This window comes from Monodon monoceros, unplaced genomic scaffold, assembly GCF_005190385.1.
Source record: "Monodon monoceros isolate NGI ecotype Baffin Bay Population unplaced genomic scaffold, NGI_Narwhal_1 Super_Scaffold_2, whole genome shotgun sequence".
Classification (NCBI taxonomy): domain Eukaryota; kingdom Metazoa; phylum Chordata; class Mammalia; order Artiodactyla; family Monodontidae; genus Monodon; species Monodon monoceros.
In genome coordinates, this window is record NW_021703776.1 from 94,365,073 (window position 1) to 94,391,760 (window position 26,688).

Below are 26,688 nucleotides of genomic sequence, written 5' to 3' on the forward strand. Positions count from 1 at the left end.
TAGCTCACCATGCAAAGATCAGGAAAACCAGAGAGCACAGGTAACAAATCATTAAGAAATAAATTATTTATCTCTTTAAAATATATGTATGCATAACTCAGAAGTAAGTTAAATTATACTGAGTTTTACTCGATGCTAATATAAAAATCTTGAACCTTCTACAGCAGTATATATCTTTTATATGAGATCAGTTTGTATTCCTTTAAACTGTTTGAATAAAAACTCAAATTACCATTATTTTAGTCAATGTTCAAAGTCCTCACAAATATCGATATCTGATAATGCTACTTCATGAGACTTTGAAATAGTAGAATGTTTTTTTATTTTCAATAAGAATAAGCTTGGCCTATTTCTACTTGCAGATACTATTCAAAGCAAAGAAATAATACAACATGGTTAAGCAGCTCTCTCCCTGAGGTGGTTTTTCTGTAAAAAGAATTTGAAGGAAAATGAACAGTCACCATTTACTAAGAAGAGAAAAAAACAAGCTCAAGAGCAGAACTGATATAACAGACACTGGCTGAAAGAAAGCATACCTTTCCCTCTCTCCTTCCGTGACGTCATATAAGCGGTTGGCACCTCCATCAGCACAGGCTCTTAAAAGAGCTTCAAAAAGAAAAAAAACAAAGAATATTTCAATATAGGAAGCTTAGAGCAGTATCTTTCAAAGGCTGAACGTTAAAAGGCACTCAGACACACACACATACACACACACACTCACGCTCCCCTCCTTGGATCATTTCACATTCAGCCAGTGGCACTGCTGGTACTGAAAACGATCCTACACATCACACACACACAAGCGAGACAGAATCACCTAAGACAAAGCATATTTCCTTTTTCCATCTTTTCCAATTCCCCTTATTAAATAAAGGAGAAGACTGTATATGATGTCTTCAGTAACTCTTAAAGTTTGTTTTTCCTTCTTTATAACAGAAGGTAGGCCTCGGGCTCAAAAACAGGTAACAGGACATAGCTTATAACTTTGCTCCCTTATTTATTTTATTTATTTATTTATGTATTTTTGGCTGCCTTGGGTCTTCATTGCTGCCCGTGGGTTTTCTCTAGTTGCACTGCACGGGCTTCTTATTGTGGTGGCTTCTCTTGTTGTGGAGCATGGGCTCTAGGTGCACGGGCTTCAGTAGTTGCAGCACGCAGACCCAGTAGTTGTGGCTTGCGGGCTCTAGAGTGCAGGGTCACTAGTTGCGGCACACTGGCTTAGCTGCTCTGCAGCATGTGGGATCTTCCCGGACCAGGGATCGAACCCGTGTCCCCTGCATTGGCAGGCAGATTCTTAACCACTGCACCACCAGGCAAGTCCCTTGCTCCCTTATTTTATTAATTTTTATAGAAATTTTCTATTTATGGCAGGTATTAAGGGTTTCCATATTTTACTGTGATATGGAAGATTTCTTTTAAAAATAAATCATAGGGCTTCTCTGGTGGCGCAGTGGTTGAGAGTCCGCCTGCCGATGCTGGGGACACGGGTTCGTGCCCCGGTCCGGGAAGATCCCACATGCCGCGGAGCGGCTGGGCCCCTGAGCCATGGCCGCTGAGCCTGCACGTCCGGAGCCTGTGCTCCGCAACGGGAGAGGCCACAACAGTGAGAGGCCCGCGTACCACACAAAAAAAATAAAAATAAATAAATAATAAGCATAACATCATAAGTTTATTTTAAAGTATGAAGTAACTAATAATCTAGATATATATGACTGTAAAAATTGAGAAGTTGGTACAAAATTGACTGAAACTTGGGAAGCACTAAGATAATCAGATAAGGCAAAAGAGCCCCAGCTGCCTCTCTAACTGGGCCTTTTTATCTCTTGGCTTACCGTGCTTTTCCCCTAGTATCACCCTAGGATTTGATGCTGCTGGTCAATCATTCCTTGAAATTTTCTTAGTCCATTGTCTACTATTTTTGTCGTTGTTACTTCTCTAATTTCTAATTTTCCTAGAAATGGTCAGTATCTTAGCATCAATCCATCCCTTTATTTAAAAAAATATATCCTTTACCTAATAGTTTCAAATCAAACTTTTTTTTTTTAATCCTGGGCAATATAAGAGTGAATGCTGAGATGTCTAAGATTCTAATTCCTCACCCTGAACAGACCAAAGCCTTGCCTCTGTCCCCACATAGCTGTTAAAACCAATCATTAGGTCATAAAAATCAGCAAAGACCTTGGACACCAGCAGTTTCAGAAGAAATAAACTATAATCGGCCCTCCATACCCAAAGGTTTCAAATTTGGTCCCCTGCTCAATCTGTGGAAGGAGGCTGAATTCCTGTATTGCACCGTTTTATATTAGTGACTTGAGCATCTGCGGATTTTGGTATCTCAGGGGTTCCTGGAACCAATCTCCCACGGACACCGAGAGACAACTGTATTTTTTTGAGCTACTTCCTCATTTTATTGCACTTATGAAATCACCTTCCCTTTTTGCAAATTTAGCTACACATTTAAAAGAGTGTTTATAAAACCTACCTCCAAATTTCTAGGTGTTTTTTAACAGGTGGAATATTGGAAAAGATAGTTAATTGACCGTACTGACATGAGTAAAGGTCCCAAAGAATTTTCCACTAATCAATGATATACGGGAAATAGTTTTCTGTCCTATATTATATCAGAAATAAAACAGAGGCCAAGTGGGAAAAAAAAAAAGAAATCCCTTTTTTGCTTCAGCTTCTTCAACTGTAAACGGTAATAGTATCACCTTTGACAGAGGTATTAAGCAATTAATGACTTAATAATTATAATAGTGCTCATCACAATACTGGAACATAGTAAGCATTCAACAGACTAAAGCATTCATTAGTCCTCTTTCTCCATTCCTGTTAGAATGAAAATAAAGTCTAAAAAGCATTGTTTTTCTAGAAAAGAAAAGCCTAAGGTCCTTAAAAAGTGCAAAACAAAAATAAGAGTTTTTACAAGATATCTAAGAGGGACATCTCATTTTACCCATTACTGACAACACGTATTTCCCTTTAAGGAAAGGGACCCAAATTCAAATTATACCACAAACATAACCTGCAGAAGATCACAAAATATTCTGCATATTTCCTAAATACCAAAAACTAAAAGTTCAAAAACATCAAAAGCTAAATGGAGAGATAATCTCACATACAAAAGATGCTGTAGAACAAATGAATAGGGAGATGGAAAAGACTGATAAATAGAAACAGATGGGGGCTTCCCTGGTGGCGCAGTGGTTGAGAGTCCGCCTGCTGATGCAGGGGACATGGGTTCACGCCCCGGTCTGGGAAGATCCCACATGCCGAGGAGCGGCTGGGCCCGTGAGCCATGGCCGCTGGGCCTGCGTGTCCGGAGCCTGTGCTCCGCAACGGGAGAGGCCACAACAGTGAGAGGCCCGTGTACCGCAAAAAAAAAAAAAAAAAAAAAAAAAGAAACAGATGGTAAACTGTAATTACCCTCAGAGTATATAAAACATTTCTCTGTAAACAAAATTAACAAGTCTGTTGTATCTTTTTATGTAAGATCTTTTTATGTAAAATTGATTCACTTTAGTAAAATGAAAATCTAGAGGTAGTGGCAAAGGATTATCATAGAATGACTTGTCATGTTTTCGCACTATATTATTTTACAAATATCAGTTGAATTCAACATTTATACCTATCACGTGGCAGGCCCTAAACAGAATAGAAAGATGAATAACAGAAAGAACTAGTTCTCCAGACTCACACTATTGTGGAAAAAGGAGAAAGAGAAGCACATATATACATTGCACTGTAGACATTGATGAGGGCTATGACAGAAGCAATGAAACATGATGGGAGGACTGGGACAGGAGACATTAATTTCAGTGGACAAATCTGTAATACTGTGTATTATTAACTCTAGTTCAGCTAAAATCAGTGTTACTTTGATAATGCAAAATTGTTTTCTCCTGCCTGTCATTTCTCACACCCAGACTTAAACTGGTATTTTTAGAGCAGTTTAATAAAAGAGAAATACCTAAGTCTTAGGAAGTAAATTTGTCCACATCTATTCCTGTTTTAAATGGCTAAAAGAGTTAAAATAACCGTGATGAAATCTGTGGACCACTCTTTTATTACCTAGAAGCTGGGACTGCGGTGCCACCCATCTGAAAGGAAACACAAGCTCCAGTCTGTCCCTAAAACTATTTTGTTTTGTTGTCAATAAAGCTTAACAAAAAAGATATACTCTACCACTTTTAAATCTTATTAATGAAATATTTTCCATGTACTTAAATAAAATTGCATTTGGAAAACAAAATTTCAAGCATGTATTACATAATGTTGGCATGAATTCATTGGTAGCAATTTGAAAGCTGAGTAAACAAATGACTATTAATGAAAGTGACCAGCTAAAAAAATCAGTAGTAGAGGACACTCTCAGATAAGATATGTTTGATAAATCACGAATCAGCCTCAAAAATATGTTCACTCCATCATCATTTAAATTGTCCCACGCTTTAATGAAAAGAAGTTACTGCATGAGTTATCTTTAATGTAAAAATGTCATTGGCTCATACAGCAAAATTTTTGCAGATTTATCAAATACTACAGTTTCAATGGTTGAATAGTTATTTACTATGCATCAGGCTGATAAACAGCTGAAGACTAAAACACATTAAAATCTCTACGTCAACTTTATATATTGGTACTACCAATAAGCGTACTAAATACATCTGAAACTAATTTTTTTTTAACCTGGCATAAGTTACTGTTACTGACAAATAATGAAGAGCTCCACTCACAATCAGAGGTTAATTGGTTAGTTCATTAATTTCTGTTGAATAAAGCTGGACAGAAATGATTTGACTTTCTGAAAAGTAGACTATGATACTGGTTCCAAGTATTAAGATGTAAGAAAAAATAAAGTAAAATCAAAGAAACATTTTTCAGTGTCAGTCAACTGAAAGAACACTAGACATAAAGGATTTTGATTCCAATCTGGATCAGCCACTTATTAGTACTATGACTGATCTAATCCCAAGTGTGCTGATTCCAATGCAAAATAGAGTATTATATATATTTTACCAAGCTCACAAAATTTTTCAGGAACTGGAGAGAGACAACAAAGATAAAACCAGAAGGAAGTAGCATGGGGAAACATATTCTCTTACATGCAGTTGATAAAATTATAATTTTGAGAGACAGTTTGGCAGATTTATAAAAATTTCAATGTGTATGTCCTTTGATCCAGAAATGCTATGTAGCCTCTATAAAACTTGCCCAAATTCACAAGGGCGTATGTACAAGGATAGTCACTGCGATATCATATGTAATCCTGAAAAAGCTGTTAGCAAACTTGAATGGTCATCACTTAAATATTGGTAAAATATATCAAGGCCCTTGTAAGGAACCATTAAAAAAAAAAAAGTAGCTCTTATTATGTATTTATATGTTATCTCTTATATGTTATTTAAAACTGTAGGTCAAATCTTCCTTGCAACAGCAACTCAGAGAATATATAGAAATATGCCTAATTCAATAAAACTAAGAATTGTACCAAGGTTACTATGTCAAGAATGCTTATCCAAGTAATCAGTGATCAGCATTAGTAAGATGCACCCACACTGGAGAAAGGACACTAGACCTACACCCTGAGGAAGCTCATAAAAACAGCAAGGCACAACAGCTCAAGAGACCCAAGAATCAATGTCTTCCTGGTCAGAAGCATACCAAACAAGGAGTGACCAGAATGTTTGAAAGTCACTCCTGGAAAGTAACTAGACGTTCACTATTTTTGTTAACAATCATTATTTATTACCTGTCTTGAAACTCTTCCTTAAAGCTCAGTAAACTTAGTGTTGCGTAAAGCCTATCATGTCTTCTTAGTTTGCTAATCCAAGACCACTTCTGTGTTGCACACAATGAACTCTTTAACCTTGATTATTCATAAGGAATAGGCATGGGATCATGGAAGATACTTTTTCACTCTTACATTAAACACTGTGCTGCTAAAAATATTTTTACAAGAAATATGAATTATATTGTAATTATAATTTTAAAACCAGTAATAATAACTAAAAAGGAAAATACACATAAGGTAACAAGAATAATTTCAGATCCAATCCCATTATTAGGAGAAGAAATCAAATATTTTGACAGACTTGGTCAGGATTGAGTTGAAGGTGCCTACATTAATCTGGAGGAAAGCAAAGATCCAGAATCTTATGTAGAAGATGTCTTACAGAATTCCTGGACAGCTAAACACCTCCAGTTAGCCGGATCCTGTTTACTCCTAACACAGGTCCTTCTTCCCTAGTACTCCAAAGATATAATCAGTCTTTGTGTACCTGAAATCAATCTAGTCTATCGCTATTACTGGTTTAAGCCAGGATTCTCTCCCTGCTTTAGAAACAACAGTAAACCACATAATTCCCAACTTCTGTTCTTCTACCCATATGAGCTAGTGTGGCTGGAAAAAAAAAGCGGGGGGGTACCTTCTGGACTAGCCTCAGAAATAGTCTACCAACAAGTACACATCACATTCTTTATTAAGAAGTGATAATCACTTACTAAACATGTGAGGGCAGACACAACTACTCGGATATCAGAAAGTTCACTATCAGGCATTACAGAGGTTAAGTGGTTTGTCTTTTGTTTTATTTTTATTGCAGTAAGAACACGTAACATGAGATCTACCCTGTTAAAATTTAAGTGAATAATACAGTATCATTAACTACAGGCACAACATTGCACAGCAGATCTCTAGAACTTAATCATCTTGCGTAACTGAAACTTGACTTCTGTTGAACAGTAACTCCCCATCTGCCCCTGCCCCGAGCCCATGGCCACCACTGTTCTATCCTCTGCTTCCCTGAGTTTAACTGTTTTAAATTTCACATATAAGGGGAATCATGAAGTAATCTGTTTTTCTGGGACTGGCTTCTTTCATATTGTATAATGTCCTTCAGTTTCTCCCATGTTGTTGCATATTGCTAGATCTCCTTCCTTTTTAAGGCTGAATAATATTCCATTATCTGTATATTCCATTACCTGTGTATTCGCTGTTTCCATTCATCCATCAATGGACATTTAGGTTATTTCCAGATCTTGGTTATCTTGAACAGTGCTGCAGTGAACAGGAAGTGCAGCTATATCTTTAAGCATCTAACTTCAATTCTTTTGAATAAACAGCCAGAAGTGGGATTGCTGGGTCATATGGTAACTCTATTTTAACTTTTTATTCTCTTTCTCATAGCGGCTGCACTGTTTTGCATTCCTACCAACAGCAAAGTAAGGTTTCTCCACCTCCTCACGAATACCTGCTGTCTTTTTTTTTTTTTTTTTTGATAATAGCCAAACTAAGAGGTTTGAAGAGGTATCTCATTATGGTTTTGATTTGCATTTCCCTAATGATTAGTAACGTTGAGCATCTTTTCATATACCTGTTGGCCATTTGCAGGTCTTCTTTGAAGAAATGTCTATTCAGTTCCTTATCCAATTTTTAATTGGGTTATTTGATTTTTTTTCTGGATACGGAGTTGTTGGAGATACTTACATTTTGGGAAATTAATCCCTATTATATATAAGGCTTGCAAATATTTTCTCCCATTCTGTAGATTGCCTTTTCACTCCTGCTCGTTTCCTCTGCTGTCCAGAAGCTTTTTAGTTTGATATGGCCCTATTTATCTAATTTTGCTTTGTTTGTTTTTTGACATCAGGTCTACGCAATCATTGCCAAGACCAGTGTCCAGAAGCTTTTCCCCTATGTTTCCTTCTAGGAGTTTTACACTTTCAGGTCTTACATTTAAGTCTTTAATCCATTTTTCAGTGAAGATAAGTGTTTTTAACCAATTTTCATCACTAGGGACAATGCTAATATAAAGCCGTACTTCATATTTTATACTTACGGCAGCCAAGAAGGTCTAAATCAATTAATTCTTCTAGAAATATCCCTTGCTTAAAAACATTGACCTGTAAGTATTCTCTGCCATGTTAAAACTTCAACCATATCATGAAGCCTAATAAGAAATATATTTTATATAAGGACTCATGGAAGGTTTCCTTTAATGAACTATTATCCTTAAACACATTTAGGTGTTCACTTTTAGTATTTCTTAAATTCTTCATAAAAAACAGAATGTCTGTTTAGGATATCTCTGTGATTTAAAAGAGAAGTTACAGGATCTTCCTTGGAGACCTTCACGTGTGGGGAGTGTTAAATATATTGGTCAACGATAAAAACAAGGGAAAAATACATCTAAGATACTAGTAACTATATATACAGTAATAAAGATATTGATTTTTACATTTATACAATTTTAAGCACAAGAAATGGTTGCAGTGATACTCCTGCCGAAGAGGACAGGGTTAGGACAAAGCTTTATTTTTTGCATAACTAATTTTCTTCAAGGGAACACCGCTCTTGCACTCGCAGCCCATAAGTGGCGTTAAATCTACACCCAAATTCAGATTTGGCACATGGCTCAGTTCATGCTGTTACATCTCCTGCCTGGGGGCACTGATTCAGAGACAGAGATGTGATCCAATCAAAGGTAATGAAACCTAAGGAGACTTTCCCAGGTTCCCTTTTCTGCTGTCCTGCCACCTGAGAGACTGTAAGCTTGGATCTATGATGGGCTATCATAACAGCCCAGAGCATGGAGCCAATACAGGAAGGTAAAACTAGGAGACAAGAGTACTGTTTGAGTCCCCATAGTCCTAGCAATAGCCTTTTTAATTATTGGGTTGGCCAAAAAGTTCGTTCGGGTTTTTCCGTAAGATGGTATGAAAACCCGAACGAACTTTTTGGCCAACCCTATACATGCGCTAACAAGTGCCCTTCTTTGGCTCAGGCCAGTTTGAGTTGGGTTCTCTGTCATTTGAAACTGAAGGAGCCTTAACTAATCCAAATATTAATTTCTACTTCAAAGACACAGAATCTTCCTCTTGGTTGGAGAATACTACCTTATTATGTCTCAAGTCTATACTGCATCAAGGCCTTAAAAGGAGGTATATATTTTTGTAGGTAGTTGGCTTATTATGTGTATACACTCTCACCTGCAAAGCCTTGATTATGATCCAAATTAGTCAGTCCGTGGACATGGTTAACAGACGGATTAGCATGCTTTCTCTATGGGGATGTTATTTCATGGGGAAAAACTTTCATTCAAAGCCTTTCGTGGAAATATGTGCTCTCTGAAAGAGAGAGCAACAATTTACTTTGCTCACAGGAGTATCAAGATGCATAATTAATTGCTGTTTAGATAACTCTTTCAGAGTTTTAGACGAAAGCTTTAATTTACAGTATACTTATGTGCAATTATTAAGAGAGCTCACATTATTTGTAACATCCCACAAACCGTGAGTGGAATACTCTTTAAATTTTAGTTAAGTCAGTAACACAGAATTATCCTTATTTCAAATAAAAAGCAAATGGTATTTATATTGAGCATCTACATGCACAGTGCCGTGCTAGCCCCAATGGGCTAGTTCACACCATGTAACGAAAAATTTTTATTACCTTTAGGTATATGCTGCTGTGTAAATTCTATTACCCCTTCTCTCTACCACCTTCCACCTCCTCCTCTCCTAGTTATGTGCTATGGAGATAAAGTGTGACATTTAGTCATCTTTGATGCTCTTTATGAAGTCTACAATCAGGTACCACCTTAACACTTAGTGACACTAAATACCTCATTACTAAGAAATCTTAAAAACAACCAAACATCAAACTGCCTGTCTATCCTAAAATGGCATGGGGAAAATTTTCTTAAAGATGAGTAATGCTCATCATGCGTAAAAACTGCCAAGAGGGAAGCAGCGCAGAAAAACAGGGTCTTGTAAATTAAGCTATAGCACATGCAAGTTTGTCCTGATGTGAGTTGTTAGGAATAATTAGGGCTGAGTGCATTCTCAATCATTAAATTTCTACTAAAGACTGGCCATTCTTTAGGGACAAGATGGCAAATATGCCTACTCAATCCACAGGGAATAAGGAAACATATAACAGACCTTTGTTGGTGTTGGTTATAAATACAGGGTTGCTCAACCTTGCTACTATTCACAATCTGGGCCTTTGCTGTTAAGGGGTCGTCCAGTACATTGTAGGATGTTCAGCAGTGTCCTTGGCCTTACCCACTAGATGCCAGTCATACCTGAGATGTGACAACCAAAAATATCCACAGACAATGGCAAATATCCCCTACTCAGCAAAAATCACTCCCAATGCCCAAACCGGAGGACCACTTACACCTCAGCAGGCTGCCCAGAGTCCCACCATATCCAGCTGTAAGGCAGACTGCTCATCGCTATTCTCAAAACTTCCAATTTAAAAGCAAGACTATCACCCAGAAATTACATTCCACCTAGCTACCAATGTCAGGTGAATTAACAAAGCCACTTAGGTCCCAGCTAAATTGCCTTCCATAGACCACTACCTAACAGCATACACAAAGATAAACTCCAAATGGATTAGAGACCTAAATGTAAGACCAGACACTATAAAACGTAGAGGAAAACATAGGAAAAACAGTCTTTGACATAAACCACAGCAAGATCTTTTCTGACCCACCTCCTAGAGTAATGAAAATTAAAACAAAAATAAACAAATGGGACCTAATTAAACTTCAAAGCTTTTGCAAAGCAAAGGAAATCAAAACAAGACGAAAAGACAACCCTCAGTATGGGAGAAAATATTTGCAAACAAATCAATGGACAAAGGATTAATCTCCAAAATATACAAACAGCTCATGTAGCTCAATATAAAAAAAACAAACAACCCAATCAAAAAATGGGCGGAAGACCGAAATAGACATTTCACCAAAGGGGACATACAGATGGCCAAGAGGTGCGTGAAAAGATGCTCAACATCACTAATCATTGGAGAAATGCAAATCAAAACTGAAATGAGGTATCACCTCACACCGGTCAGAATGGCCATCATCAAAAAATCTACAAACGATAAATGCTGGAGAGGGTCTGGACAAAAGGGAACCCTCCTGCACTGTTGGTGGGAATGTAAATTGATACAGCCACTATGGAAAACAGTACGGAGGTTCCTTAAAAAACTAAAAACAGAACTACCATATGACCCAGCAATCCCACTACTGGGCATATACCCGGAGAAAACCGTAATTCAAAAAGAGACATGTACCACAATGCTCACCTGCAGCACTATTTACAATAGCCAGGACATGGAAGCAACCTAAATGTCCATCGACAGATGAATGGTTAAAGATGTGTCTTCTTATATACATATATACAACGGAATATTACTCAGCCTTAGAAGGAACAAAATTGAGTTATTTGTAGTGAGGTGGATGGACCTAGAGTCTGTTGTACAGAGTGAAGTAAGTCAGAAAGAGAAAAACAAATACCGTATGCTAACACATATATATGGAATCTAAAAAAAATGGTACTGACGAACCTAGTGGTAGGGCAGGAATAAAGATGCAGGCATAGAGAATGGACTTGAGGACACGGAGGTCGGGGGGAAGGGCACGCTGGGGCAAAGTGAGAGGAGCATTGACATATATACGCTACCAAATGTAAAACAGATAGCTTGTGGGAAGCAGCTGCAGAGCACAGGGACATCAGCTCAGTGCTTTGTGACCACCTAGAGGGGTGGGATAGGGAGGGTGGGAGGGAGACACAAGAGGGAGGAGATATGGGGACATATGTATGCATATGGCTGCTTCACTCTGTTGTACAACAGAACCTAACACAGCATTGTGAAGCAATTATACTCCAATAAATGTGTATAAATAAATAAATAAATAGCCTTCCAATCTATCCCAGATGCAAACCTACCATCTTATCCTCTTAGACTTTTTGAATTCTCAGTAAGATCTCTCCTACCATCTGTACATGTATTAACATCTATGATATTCCACATAATCTTCCAGCACGATCCCACACCCTCTCTATTTGTGCCTCCTACTCGTTTTGAGACCCTATAACTAAATTATTGCCACTAGTGACAACAGTCAAAGTCAGGTCTTTCCGACTGTGTGCTGATAGCTCACATCATCTCCCAGGACAGATGAGAAAACAGCATTAAAGATACCACCATAGACAGGGAACATGAAAAATGACAACTTCTATTATTAGCTCAATTCATTTCATAATGTAAAAACACTGGTAAAGCAGCAGTGACAAAATGAGATGTGGCAGATGTCTATGAATGAGCAATAATTAAATGCCCAGAACTACCAAGAAGAGCTGGAATAGAAGAAAAGAGCAATGACGGTGGCTGGTTCGCTTGGCAAAAGTAAGAGCTTTTAAACAAAACTCACTTTGTTGATGCAAATGTGTTACGTAACGGAAGAAGGCAGAAGCCACGGAACCAACTGACCTCCTCTGCCTACTCATTCAGCACCAGAATTCCTTCACCTCTCCTTTTTTTTTTTTTTTGCGGTCCGCGGGCCTCTCACTGCTGTGGCCTCTCCCGTTGCAGAGCACAGGCTCCAGACGCGCTGGCTCAGCGGCCATGGCTCACGGGCCCAGCCGCTCCGCGGCATGTGGGATCTTCCCGGACCGGGGCACGAACCCGTGTCCCCTGCATCGGCAGGCGGACTCTCAACCACTGCGCCACCAGGGAAGCCCTCCTTTTTTTTTTTTTTTATGGATCAGTGGTATCAGATCTCAGAACTTATAGGCAAGACATATTTCAATAGAGATTTATTTTTGCATCTATCAATAGTGAAAATGTGTTAAAATCAGATATTTGTTACACAAGTGATACATTTATCTTATTTTGTAGAGATAGAAGAAAAAAATACCTAATCGGCTCATATCTGTACCTTTCCAAGTACCTTTGACAAAATATTTTAACACAATTTACTGAGTTTCTAGCAAACAAACCTATTCTTTCAAACAATAATCATTAAATCTAAATAGTAATGATAGGATAATTTCAGCAATTGGGGCTTAATACAGAAAAACTAGAAACAGAAAAAATTACATATTTTTACTACCAACTAATGTAAGAATTTCACATATTATAATTGTATAATTAACTACACTCCTTTTCTAACTTAGCAGAGTCAAGCTAATTCTTCTTCCTGGTTAGGAAAAAAAAATCGTTTTGGGGGAGGACTGTTTGACAGCTATTAGTAAGAATAAGGGGAGAGGAATTAGAGATAATATTTCTAGAAATAGATGAAAAGAAGAATAATCACTGGATTCCTGTTAAAAGCAAGAGATAATTACCCAACAATTCATACTAGGGCTTCTTTAGGCCAAGAGTTATAACCAGGTGGAACAAAGCACACTTAAAGAGCTTCAAGGGGATGAATAAATGCCTTACTACCACATTTCTTAGTTTGTAAGTTTTATCTGGGGACATTCTTAGAGGTGAATTAACCTTACTCTTTAAAACATGACTTATCAGGGCATGAAAAAGCTTTTCTTTTTTAAATCATTAAAAGAAAGCCAGTTGCTCTGCAGTTTAGTTAGATAAGGGAATAGCTTTAAGAGATAAAACTGAGAGGCAGTCAAGAACCATATTAAGCAGGCCATGGTACAGAACCGAGCTCAAGTATAAAATGAAGCCATGACGGGTTTTAAGTTTCAGAGTGTTCTACTCTGACCTCTGTGTTAAAAAACTTCCTTCCTTTTACATTGAGAACAGATTAGAGGGAGACAAGAGTGTAATTAATGACATTAGTTAGGAGACCTGCAGTGACCAGGGGAGAAGGTGGCTTAGACTAGAGTTGCAGCACCCAAGGCAGAGAAACTTGGATGAACTTCAACATATATTGGGAGTTGAAAGTGACTGGATCGGCTGAGAGACTTGGATGTGGAGGATGGTACAAAAGGAATCAGAGATGACCCTCAGTTTCCTGTCTTGAGCAACTGACAAACAAAGGTACTGTTTACAACTGTTTACTATTCCCTCTACTGTAGTTTTGTCCAATGCTTGGCCACATTCCATAAAATATTTCTTGCTATTCTTGGCCCTCTATCATCCTTCACATCTTACTGTCCCATTTATATCATAACCCTATGGGCCTGCCATTCTCCTTACAATGAGACATGTAAAGATTCAACAGCTCTTCTCTCACTTTTCTCCACATTGGATTTGCCTCAAGGGGTCTCTGTATAGTGGAAATATTTTATACTAACGGTAGTGAAAAATTAAAGGCATTATCAAAAAAGTTTAATGAAAACTTAAAACACGAAATACAGTTTATAGGATAGATGTGATGTTAGTAAGTGTTGTTCAGAGCAGTTTTATTGTTTGGGCTTGAGTTTGGGTTTCCTTGTTTGTTTGTTTTGGTTATTCCTAAATCAAAGGAAACATGAAACCAAAATATTAGAAAGGACCTGGGGTAACTCTGAATATGTGAAATAACTTCTGGCAAAGAAACCCAGATTTGAAAGTTCAGATGCAATTGCTATGGCAAATACCAAAAGAAAAACCTGAAACAGGTCATTTTTTTTCCTGTTTTTGTTTTCCCCCAGAAACTTGTAAGAAAATTACAAGAAATGTTATTTTCAGGAAATTTTTAAAAGGAAAACAGAGGCTATAGAGATGACAAATAAGCACAAGAAAAAGTATTAAACACTAGTTATCAGAGAAACTCAAAACCACAAGATAATACTACATCCTTATCAAAATGGCTGAAATAAAATATGGTGATTTTATATCAAATACTGGCAAGGAAGCAGACAAATGGGATCATTTACACACTGCTATTGGTGCTTTACTACCACATAATTAACCGTACAACGACTCAAAGGCTTGCATTTTATTTCCTATTTACAGACAAGGAAATGAGCTCAAAGTCACATAGTTATTTTCCCCAAGTTACATAAATTTTCTTGTGGGCTTCAGAGTGTGAACCTTAATTTAGAAAATAAGTTTTTCACTTGTGTGTTATGGAGTTAGAACTAGAATTTTTGTAACAGTGAAGTCAGAATTAGAACCTGGATTCACTTGGTAACAGAGTGCACATTATTTTTGTTACACCAGAAATCCTCCACTGTGCATATGAGTTGACCCAATAAAGCAAAGCGACGTATAAACAATGAAACAACATGAGCTTAAAGTGTAAGAACCTCAAACATCAACTTCCTCAGGAACAATAATGCACACACTTCTCCAACGCAGTAAAATACCCGGTAAGAGCCACAGAGATGTTCACGTCTAGTGACCCATTCACAGAACTAGCTTCATGTCTTACTAAAAGAAAATGAAGAACAGGGTTGAAGAGATCCTAAGAGATCTTTTAAATATCAAAGTCATTTGTATTGATCTTAGCATACTGGAGGAAACACAGTTTGCCTTCTGTATCCATCAGGCTCCCATCAGGAGATACCATGCAGTAATTCAAACAGAGAAAGTAATATGTGAAAGTAATTTGAATGTGAGAAAATTAATAACAGGGGTTGGAGTAACAGCGGGTGGAGGTGGTGAGGTAAAGAATAGAGCAACACCAGATCTAGGAAGCAGACAACACTGGAAAGGCCTCGATGGTGGGAAATTCTCCTTCTGAAGTGTGGAGGAGGGGACGCCATTCACAGGGAGGTGCTGGCCTTGGGATTCCCTATGAAGCCACCTGCAAGGGTCTGGGAAGATGCTGGAATCAGGAAGAGAAGCCCCTTCATCCAGAAATGTCTCTCCCATGCCCTCTGTTGACACAGCTTAACATCACACTCACTACAAAGGAGAAATGCTTAAAAGGCTCAGCTTCATTATCACAGAGCAGATGGTGAAGCACGGATTTGGAGCTGAGAGTCAGTAAATTAATAACTTAATATAAAAAACATCGATTGTTCTTTCTCCCTATGACAGTGAATGTTTATTTATTCAATTGGACATTTCCCAGTTGCTTCCGTATCCTGAAAAGCCTAAAGCAGTCGTTTCCTCCTTCCCCTTAAGTATTACTCACAATCTCCTAGTTACCCCCAAGCCTCAAGTAAAAATACTTTTTTATCTTAACTCACAAGGGTAAAAAAGGTCCAGTGGGGCACTGAGTTTATTAGGTATTTCCCTGTAGGGATCTGGATTAAAATTCTAGCCTGAAATGTAGAACAAAGTTATAAAATGCTTTTTTGTACTTGTATACATCAAAAGGATATTTCTCCACCTGTGCATCCTTTTTTCAGCAAAGGATTGAAATAATTCATATGAAGTGTGTAGCAATAAAGAAAAATATCCCTGGCATATTTAATCCTAAATTTTTACTTTCAAAAAAATTGAATATAGAACCAGAGATCCCTTGAATGCATAAGAAAGAAATTGAGAACAATTTAAAATACATCAAAGAACAGAGAATAAGATAACACCTCTGTGACCTACATCTAGAATTGCCAATTGTTATAATTCAGCACTTTGTATTACCAAAAAAAAAAACTATAGAAGTTTATATTCCCTAGATTTCTCTCTGAAGACCCAACCTGTACCCAGGCCCCTTACTAGTGGTGCACACAATTCTGGACATAGGATTTATCTTTAGAGTTTTTGGGGTTTGGGGCTTTTTTTTAACTTATATAGCATGCATATGCATCAATGAGAAATATATAACATTGTGTATATTGTGTGATATGTTATTTTTAATTTTGAAACAATAGGCGTTCAGAAACTTGCTTTTCTCACTCAACATTATATTTCTGACCGCTTTCCATTTGGAAATACAAATCTAGTTCACTGGATTCATTTAATTCCTGTACAGAGTTAATGAATGTGTCAAAAATATTTGTTTGATCTCCTATGATTAGACAGGTAGGCGGTTTGCTTGGTTTTAATTTTTTAAAACGTCACAAGTATCATGTAGATGCCTCCTTGCGCACATATGAAACATTTCTCAGTTGTATATACCTAAATGGATAAGCGCTGGGTCACAGAATATGGACATTAGTGATTCACTACATTGTAACAAATTGCTAGCCACGCTGTATCAATTTATACAACTGATACAACATATCAATTTACTGTTTAAGCAGCAAACTGAAGCTGCACACAGGACTTGATTACAAATTTGATTACAATACTGTGGTAGGAGCAGCTTAGCCTACGAGTAGAGCTGAAAGGTGCTGTCAAGTGCTCTGGATCACGGAATAGCAGCTGCAAAGTATACCACGGATGGAGACTGGCCACTGTCTTATTTTCCTCTCCCACTGTCTCCTGCAAGAAATCCCTGGCAACTTCTCTCTTCAAAGCCCACGCCCAGCTGTCCTACCATAGACTGGAATGCAGGATCCTTCCAGACTCTGGGTCCTCTTTTTAGTCAATGTGCCTTAGTTCTCTTGACAGGAGGCACTGATGTTATTAGGGCTCCGACATTAATCTACACAATAACCCTCCAGTATATTTTATTCACTCATTTATTCATTCATTTATTCATTCGTAAGCACAGACTGAATGAGCACCAAAGGTAGCCAGAAATACAGCAAAAATCACACATGGTTCCAACTCTCAAGGACACCACAGTCTAGAACTACACTATACAATATGGCAGCAACTGGCCACCTGTGGAACTGAGCATCTGAAATGCAGCTGGTCTCAACTGAGATGTGCTGTCAGTATAAGAAACACTGAATTTTGAAGACTTCGTACAAAAAGAATATAAAATTTATCATTAACAATTTTTACGTTGGTTATATGCTGAAATGATAATACTCTGAATACACTGGGTTAAGTAAGACAGTATTATGATGAACTTTTCCTGTTTCTTTTTACTTCTTTAATGTGCCTACAAGAAGATTTAAATTTACATTTGTGGCTCCCATTAATTTATGTTTTCTAGCATTGGGCAATAAGGCATAAGAGGTAAATACAGTAATACAGTGAAATGATTCCTAAGTTGGGGTAAATGCAAAGCTCTATGGGAGCAGGCAGAGAGGACAAGGCCAATTCCACTTGGGGCACAAAAGAGAGCAAACCACAGGAAATGAGAGCACAAATAATAAAAAATATATTAATGTTTTATTACTATTTACAAAGTATGAGTCCTCTATGTGGAAAAAGGGGAAGGGAATGAAATCATTTCAGACAGAAGCCCAGAGGTGAGAGAGCAGAAAAAACTACCTAGATGAGCTGAAACTAGACTAGGTTACTCACATTACACCCCCTTATAATTCTAGACAAAATCAGACTTTTTGATCTAAAATAAAAACAATAATCAACTTTTTGGATTATTTCTTCCCAAAGGAAGCAATTTTAGACAACTGAAACAAAACTTCTAACATACAGAAAAAAAATTTTTTTAACCAATTATTTACCCCATGATGCCTACTACCTGTTTTTATACTATCAGAAGCATCACCAAATCTCAAGGATAAGCAGTTGTGTAAATAACATCCATGATAAGGGAATATGGCACCGAGAACAAAATCTACCTTACCTGCTGCGTATATGAACCTGTTATCCCCAAAGGAAAGAGCTGAAGAGTATTTTACAACCTTGGGGGTTTTGTTTTGTTTTGCACAATTGCTTTTGCACAGGTCTTGACTCAAATCTACATGAGAAAAATAAGATTTTCATATTATAGCAATTAAAATTTTTTTTTAATTTATTTATTTTATGTTTGGCTGCGTCGGGTCTTCGTTGCTGCACAGGCTTTCTCTAGTTGCGGCGAGTGGGGTCTACTCTTCATTGGGGTGCAAGGGTGTCTCACTGCAGTGGCTTCTCTTGTTGCAGAGCATGGGCTCTAGGCCTGTGGGCTTCAGTAGTTGCGGCTCGCGGGCTCTAGAGCGCAGGCTCAGTAGTTGTGGCGCATGGGCTTAGTTGCTCTGCGGCATGTGGGATCTTCCCGGACCAAGGCTCGAACCCGCGTCCCCTGCATTGGCAGGCAGATTCTTAACCACTGTGCCGCCAGGGAAGCCCTACAGCAATTTTTAAAATATATAGTAGTATAGCTTTTCTTTATTCTGGAGCCTATAGGTGACTTTTAATTTTTTTTAATTATGCAATGAAAGGGATGCAAAATTAGAATTTTGATCAACTACCTGGTGAACGATACAGTAAGTTATACCAAGACAAGAATTCCTTTTATTAATTCTACCCTATCTCAAACACCAAGGATCACTGAAAAACATTTTTATTCATGAGTGAAAATAAGAACAAGAGAAAAAGTCAATGGAAATATAAGAGCAAAAAGAAAAACAGTGAGATTCGCTGTTGGATGACAGTTTGTAACAGGACCTAAGAAAGAATTAATGTCAACAGCTGGAAACTGCATTTGGCTCATGTTAAAGAAATGTTGCTGCTGCAGTTTGCAAACAGGATGAATCAAGAGCAGCTTGCAAGCATGAAGGATAAAAATAAATATTTCATTATGCAAAACGTGTTTCATTGTTGTATTTGTAAATTTGAAACAATTATAAGCACTGCATGGCAGTGCGTGCTGTTATTTTTTCATCCATTGGCAGGTAGTCTTTTTTGTTTTGTTTCCTTTTTTTGGGCTGCAGTGCATTCGAAAATAACTGTTGGTACTTGATGACAGAAACTAAAATAACTATCCCCTTTCCCCATCAAAGTAGAGAACCATGAACTTTTCTTCTCCCCTATGTCTTTGATCCTTGGAACGTGAAAAGCAACACTAAGAAGAATTCAATAATAAAAGGAAACCAGTGCTTCCGGATGGGACGACAGGCAAATAAAAGTTACCCCCATTCTTTTTAAAAGATGTATTCAAGCTTGTTTTAATAATTCATAAGATATGCAACTTCATAAATGCACAAAGAAGTACAATATAGCCGGGAGGAATGAACTGAGATGGAAATATTGATCCCTATAATATTTTTAATAAATACAATACCACGATGTGCCCTCAAAACAAACAATCCTCACAGCACAGTGATGCCCCGCTTGTTCACAGCTAACCCATCTGGGAAACCCAACCACAGACAGTGAAACCCAGTCCGCAAGGAAAACAACTAACAATCAGAAGCAAAATCACCGAGCAACGAAAGGACGAATGGAAAGAGTCAAGCAGCCGAATCCTAAATATTACTCTGAAGAAGGCTCTTGTCAGCTAGAACAGCTTTACTGGAAGATTTAAAGAAAAAACTATGACCTTGTTTTAAGACAGCAGAGTGGAGAAGTCTCTGTCCTTTCCCCTCCCCAAATAACAGTAGAATAAAAGAAATGGAAACTCCATCTCAGATAAGACTAGACAAAATCTATCACCCAATCCCAATGTGTGCAAAAGCTGCCAAAGGCAATGAAACTCAAGTAGGGGTATAGGAAGGTGCTGAGAGGAGGTCTGTGGCCAAAGGTTCAGATACAAAGCCAGTGAAGGAAACACTCTGTTGCTGAGACAAAGTAGAGAAGGTAGACAAGACTGAATTGTGAACAGTCTCCTAGCTTCTACTGTACTGGCAGCAACACATAAAGGTTAAACACTCTCAACTATACAACCCTGTATCATGAAGCACTTTCCTGTGAACAAGAAAAAATTCCTGCTACCCCTGCTCTCCCAGCCCCCACATAAACCAGTTTCAAATCAGGGGTTGGGAACTGAGGGGAGGGCTAGATTCATTCAAAGATTAATAAAAAGGAACTAGCACAGGACCTAGAATAGACCAAGAAGTTACAGGAGACAGAGGGAAAGAGAGGAAGGGAGGAAGGAAGAAGAGAGGGATAGGAAGTAACTGGAAAGACAGATGAGGAAAAGTCACCAGAAAAATGTTGCCACCAAGCAAACGAAAATCATAACGGGAAACATCACTATAACTCAAAGAACTTAAGGAAAAAGTTAAAACATTCAAAGAAGTGATACAGAGCTCTAGAAGACATGACAAAATCACAGAACAAGATAAAGTACGAGAATGAAGAGAACATCAAAAATTAAATCTAAGTAGGAAGTTGTTTGAAGCAGAATGAACATGCAAGACAAGATGGAGACATGAGCAAAAAGAAACAGAAATTAACAATGAATTAGAAAAGACTGAAAGAAAAAGAGAAATGGAAGGGGCTTTTTTGTTTTTTTAATTTCACATGTGTAACTGCTTTCCCAAGCAGAATAAAGGACAAATTAAAGACAAATTTTCCAAACTAGAGGAAGATGCAAACCTGTAGACTGAGAGGGTACATACATGCCGGGGAAAAACAATATAGGATGGTAATACTGAGTCAAGTCTAATGAAAATCTCTGGTACTTAAAGATAAAAGCCCAGAAGTATTCTTTTGGGGTAAGGGGGTGGGAATCAAGCTGGCCTCAGACTTCTCTACAGAAACATTCAATATACTTGATCCCTACAAGGTCCCTAGTAAATAGAAGTACATCCAGTCAAACTGCTGTTTAAGTTTAAAGGAAACAACTACCTTTCTTTAAAAAAAACATTTTAATTTTACTGGAGTACAGTTGATTTTCAATGTTGTGTTAGTTTCAGGTGTACAGCAAAGTGATTCAGTTATACATATATTCATTCTTTTTGAGATTCTTTTCTCATATAGGTTATCACAGAATATTGGATAGAGTTCCCTGTGCTATACAGTAGGTCCTTGTTATCTGTCATATACAGTAGTATGTGCGTGTTCATCCCAAGCTCCTGAACAAATAACCATCTTTAAACATTTTAAGACCCATGAAATTTCATTCTCATAGAGCTTTTTGAAAAAAATACTCTAGGAGGGACTTCCCTGGTGGCGCAGTGGTTAAGAGTCCACCTGCCAATGCAGGGGAAAGGGGTTCAAGCCCTGGTCCAGGAAGATTCCACGTGCTGTGGAGCAACTAAGCCCGTGCACCACAACTACTGAGCCTGTGCTCCAGAGTCCGCAAGCCACAACTACGGAGCCCACGTGCCACTACTGAAGCCCGCGTGCCTAGAGCCCGTGCTCCACAACAAGAGAAGCCAGCACACCGCAACGAAGAGTAGCCCCCGCTCACCTTAACTAGAGAAAGCCCACGTGCAGCAATGAAGACCCAATGCAGCCAAAAAATAACTAACTAAATAAATAAATACTCTGGGAAAAACCTCAGGTTACAGAAAATACACAGAAACACTATGACCAGCTTCATGTCACCTCAAAGCCTTTGCTGATCCTTCTGCCTGAAACACCCCAGCCACTCCCCACTGGGCCACCTCCCTGCCTGCTTCTCTTCCACCTCACACACCAAGGTTCTTCTTTCCTGCCACCACGCCTTAGCTAATGCATCAGATTTTCCTTAAAATCTTGTCTGATACCATATATCATATTGTTTCCCTTCTCCATCTCTAATAAATTACCCAACTGTCTGGTGTAAACAATACACCTGAAACAAAGTAACTTTAAAAGATTGAAAACGGGCAAAGGCACACTTTGTAAGTGAAAAGAAAAAGAAATCAGGGGTGGTTATGTATCAATAGTGGAAGAATCTATTCCCCTTTCTCAATCCAAGAAAATAAAGGGCATGGAAAAATAAATAATTACTAAGGTACGAATAAGAAAAGTATATCAAACACTGTAATCAGAAAATGGATCTTTTCCACTGTCCATAGAAAAACCACAAAGCTATATATCCAAGCCACAAAGAAAATGCCACGAAAATTCCAAATAGGAAAAACAGGACAAATAACACTCTATGATCATAATCCAATAAAAACATTAATTAATTATAAAATAGAAAAAACAAAAACCTAAGAGCTGGAAAATTTTCAGTCCTTAAATCAAACGGAGGGATGATGGGGCAGGGCACACTTAGAGTAAAATGAACTGATTATTGGAAAAAAACAAACAAACCTTTATAACCTAATATGAATATAAAAAGGATCACAAGATGTGGTGATGAACAAATGAGTATAATGTCCATTTCTAGTTAAGAACTACTAAATCAGACCTAAAATCATTTTTAGCAGCAAACGCTCAAGGTTCACAAAACTGACTTTGCTCTGGCAACACAGTTAAGATATTGCAGAACTGGGATTCAAATCCCATGGCATCTGGTGCCATATCCAGTATGCTTTGTCGCCCTATGTATTATATATCCTTCATATGGTCAATTAAATTTACTAAGCTCAAATACATAATATAGTTCAATTAGACCCAAGATACCATTAACAGAAAGAAACAGCAATGTTATAAACACCACCAGGAAAGAAACAAAACAAAAACGAAAAAACCTCTAATTGAACTATGACACAATGCTTTATTTTCACTAAGAATCTGTTTTACTTATTTAAAAAGGTCTTTTAAATTAGATTTTAACATAATCACTCATATGCCTAAATTAAAAGGAAAAGTAAAACAAACTGGATGTGACTTTGCAAAAAAAACACAGAATTGTTCCATGAATTCTTCCAAGAATAAATACCTTCTTCACAAATACAAGGAATTTTTTATATAGTACAATGCCTAAGTGACTACACTGTAAGCAAGTGCCTTCCAACTTCAGACATTCCGAATAAAGTCACTACTCCTTACCCAACAGCTCATCTCCTGATTTACTGACCTGTTGTGCCGCAAGCAGCATGAGATTGAACTGGATAACATATCTGTTTTTCTTTTACCTAGTTCTCTATACAGCTTTCCTTACTTTTCATTTCCTCTCCTTTCTCTTCCTCTTACAAATGACTCGTTTTCTGGTGGAAGAAAATCTAAAGCTTTCTTGCTCGTTCAGAAAGTCTGCTACTTTAAAAAGTATTTTTAAAGAAGTTTAATTAATCTCAGAATCTTCTCCTTTCCTGCTTCCTGGAAAAGTAGGAGATGGAGGGTGAGGAATACCACTAAGTACTGAGAACCCTCAAGGAATGCTGGTGCATCCTTCAGTGGAACAGGCATGGTGACCATGACAATGGTGATAAGAGGATGCTAACTGCCTCTCCCTCTTGGTTCTGCTTTAATAAGCTAAAGGTCTATCGACTGGCTCAATGATTAGAAGCAAATAAACAGGGAGAAGGAAAACAGTCCTCAAAAAAGACAAAGGGGAAAAAAAAAGACAAAGGAATGTGTATTATAATAAAACCCAAATGGTCAGTTAAAACAGTCCAGGTATACGTCATATTCAAGAGCTTTAATGAGCAGATACATGTGAAGTACACACTATGTGTCCAATATTGTTTTGAAAACTCCCTGTCCCTGGAAGATATCTATCCAGTTTAAAAACACAAATCCATAAGAAAACTGGAATAATAAGAGAAAAAAGTACAACCAAAGACCCATTTCATAGGACCAACTAGTCACACATGTAAATTTTTGAAATGGGAAAGATCAGTATAGGCCTGGAGTCATCAAGAGGGACTTGACACAAGAGCAACTAAATAAGCTGACCTTTGATGGAAAGGCAGATTATAGATCAAAGGAGAGAGAGGACAGATTTATAAGGTGAGTAAAGAATGTACATCAAAGCAGAATGGCAAGGATGAGCACGGCCCAGCACACATGAAGGGTATTCAGGAGAGCAGCCTAAAAGGTATATGTCTGTAAATTTAAAAAAGGTGAGTTTATGACAGGATCATCTTACAGAAGAAAGTACACATCAGAAAAAAGAATTTAAGTGGGAAGGAATAAACACTATAGATACTACAAAGGAATATGGTTAAAGTTAGGAGGGGCAGTCCGAAAGATGAACTGCGATGGAAAAGAAAATGCAATCAGAGAAAACAGCCTAAGAGACATGTAATGATCAGTGAAGTTAGATGGCAGTAGTGGACACACAGTTAAAAGTGAATTGAAAAGACATTTAAAGAATGACAAACATCAATAGAGTGTGAAGACATAACAGGAAGGGGAGAAGGAAGAAGAGGAAGCATCAAAGATGATTCAATGTTTCTGCCTAGGAAAAGCAGAATGAAAGATTGGTGGCACATTTGATCACAACATCTAACACATAAAAATTCCATCTGTTTTCACATCTCTCCTAGGCATCTGGCTTAATTCATGCATGCCAGATGAGGCCCTCCAGCATTTTTCAATAGAAGGAGCCTAAGTATATTATACTAATATTAAGTACAACCAAATAAAACAGACTACAAATAAATTTTTAAAATAATTTCCTTTCTTATGGATGAAAATGACATGAGATCTGGCATTTGCTTTACAATAATCAGGCAGGGAAGAGTATAGATGAAGCAACACTGGCTGTGAATTAATAACTGTTGAAGATGGATGATGTGTACATGGGGGCTCATTAAACTATTCTATGCACTTAAAAACCAAGCTTCATCACTTATCTATTCACATGAACCTAATCATTCACTGAGAGCTCCCTTCTAAAGGAAATAATCATAAAATCTGACAATGTAATTTGTAAATAATTTTGAATAAAAGGCAAGTCTAACACATTATAGCCATCACTAAACATAACTGCAAATAATATATATTAAAAAAAACGAAAACCCCACCTCGTCTACACTGCCCTTCTACACAGAACTGTACTTCAGTTGAGGTCAGGTTAAAAAACAGAAAGCTACTCAAATGCTAAGTTTTTAATATTCATAGGTTAGTATCAGTAAGTCATGCACAGTAGGAACTAGCATTCATGCTGTTCATACTAAGTCCACACTGTGCTCATGCTAAGACTGTGAACTAGTGTTGCGTTAAAGCATTACACGCACTGTATAGTACTTTGGGTCAAATACATTTAAGAAAGCTTACACGTTGGCTAACTATAGCTATACCTCTAAATATTAATTGATATGAACATTTTATCTTTTGTCATTGCACCTAATAAAAATATAACATGTAACTGAGTCCATGACTACTAAGTATTAATTCTCAATCTTAAGCTGTAGTTCAGATTCAGCCAATTGTTCTTAATAAAGTGTAAATGGTTAATTGAGACCTTGAGATAATTGGAAATGCAACAGATCCCTAATGCATCTGCTTTCATAGAATTGTTTGGGGATGCATAATAGGTATGTTTAAGCTCTTAGAGATGTAGCCCCTGCCAAAAACAAACATTATAAGATCCAAAGATTCTAAAGCCTGAAAAATGTTGTATCACATTAAAAAGAACAATATAACTACACCAACATTTACAGGTTCACTTTTTTCCCTAGTAAGCTTTTTTAAATACCTTACAACAGGTTTTATGGACTCAGAGTATTGAAGGAGAACATTTTCCAAAAAAAAATTAAACCATTAGGTTCTATCATACTTTTTAATCATTAACTTTTCATATGACACAAGGAAATTAATCAATGACTTATTAAAATGTTTTATTTGCAGAAGATATGTATAGATCAGGGGTTGAATCCCAGCTCTATCACTAGTGTGTGATCTTGAGTGTGACTTGCTATGTGACCTTGAGCAAATCTTTCAATCTCTTTGTGTCTCAATTTCCTCACCTGTTAAATGGGGATAATAAGACCATCTGCTTCCCAGGGTAAGAGTTAAACGAATCAATCTATGAAAACACCGCAAGAGAGTGCCTGGCATTTAAACACTAAAAAAAAAAATGTTAGTTGCTACCACTGCCTCCATCATCATCATGAAACATTTTTTTAATAAATTTATTTATTTACTTATTTACTTTTTGGCTGCAGTGGGTCTTCATTGCTGTGCACGGGCTTTCTCTAGCTGCAGTGAGCAGGGGCTACTCTTTGTTGTGGTGCGCAGGCATCTCATTGCGGTGGCTTCTCTTGTTGCAGAGCACGGGCTCTAGGCACGCGGGCTCAGTAGTAGTGGCACACAAGCTTAGTTGCTCCATGGCATGTGGGATCTTCCCGGACCAGGGCTCGAACCTGTGTCCCCTGCATTGGCAGGCGGATTCTTAACCATTGTGCCACCAGGGAAGTCCCCATCATGAAACATTTAAATTGCTACTGCCTTCATACACACAAATGCAAATGTGGGTTCTTCCCAATTATTTTCTTGGTAAGTAATGG

The 26,688-nt window shown here is 37.7% G+C and overlaps 1 protein-coding gene across 3 annotated transcripts in view; it reads right to left on the reverse strand.

The window, feature by feature from the left end:
• TPK1 (thiamin pyrophosphokinase 1) overlaps positions 1–26,688 on the reverse strand; it is a 336,528-nt gene that overhangs the window by 219,548 nt on the left and 90,292 nt on the right. For 2 of the 3 annotated variants that reach the window (XR_003795092.1, XM_029232916.1), the window contains exons 1-2: positions 6,985–7,761; positions 537–606 (exon numbers count right to left, since the gene is read on the reverse strand). The exons of the other annotated variant lie outside the window; for it this stretch is intronic. Coding sequence is in view for 1 of the 2 variants with exons in the window: in XM_029232916.1 (XP_029088749.1) it covers positions 537–606; positions 6,985–7,009 (95 nt within the window). In the remaining variant the exon portion in view is untranslated. Of the gene's footprint in view, positions 1–536; positions 607–6,984; positions 7,762–26,688 lie in introns of those variants that run through there. 3 annotated transcript variants of the gene reach the window in all.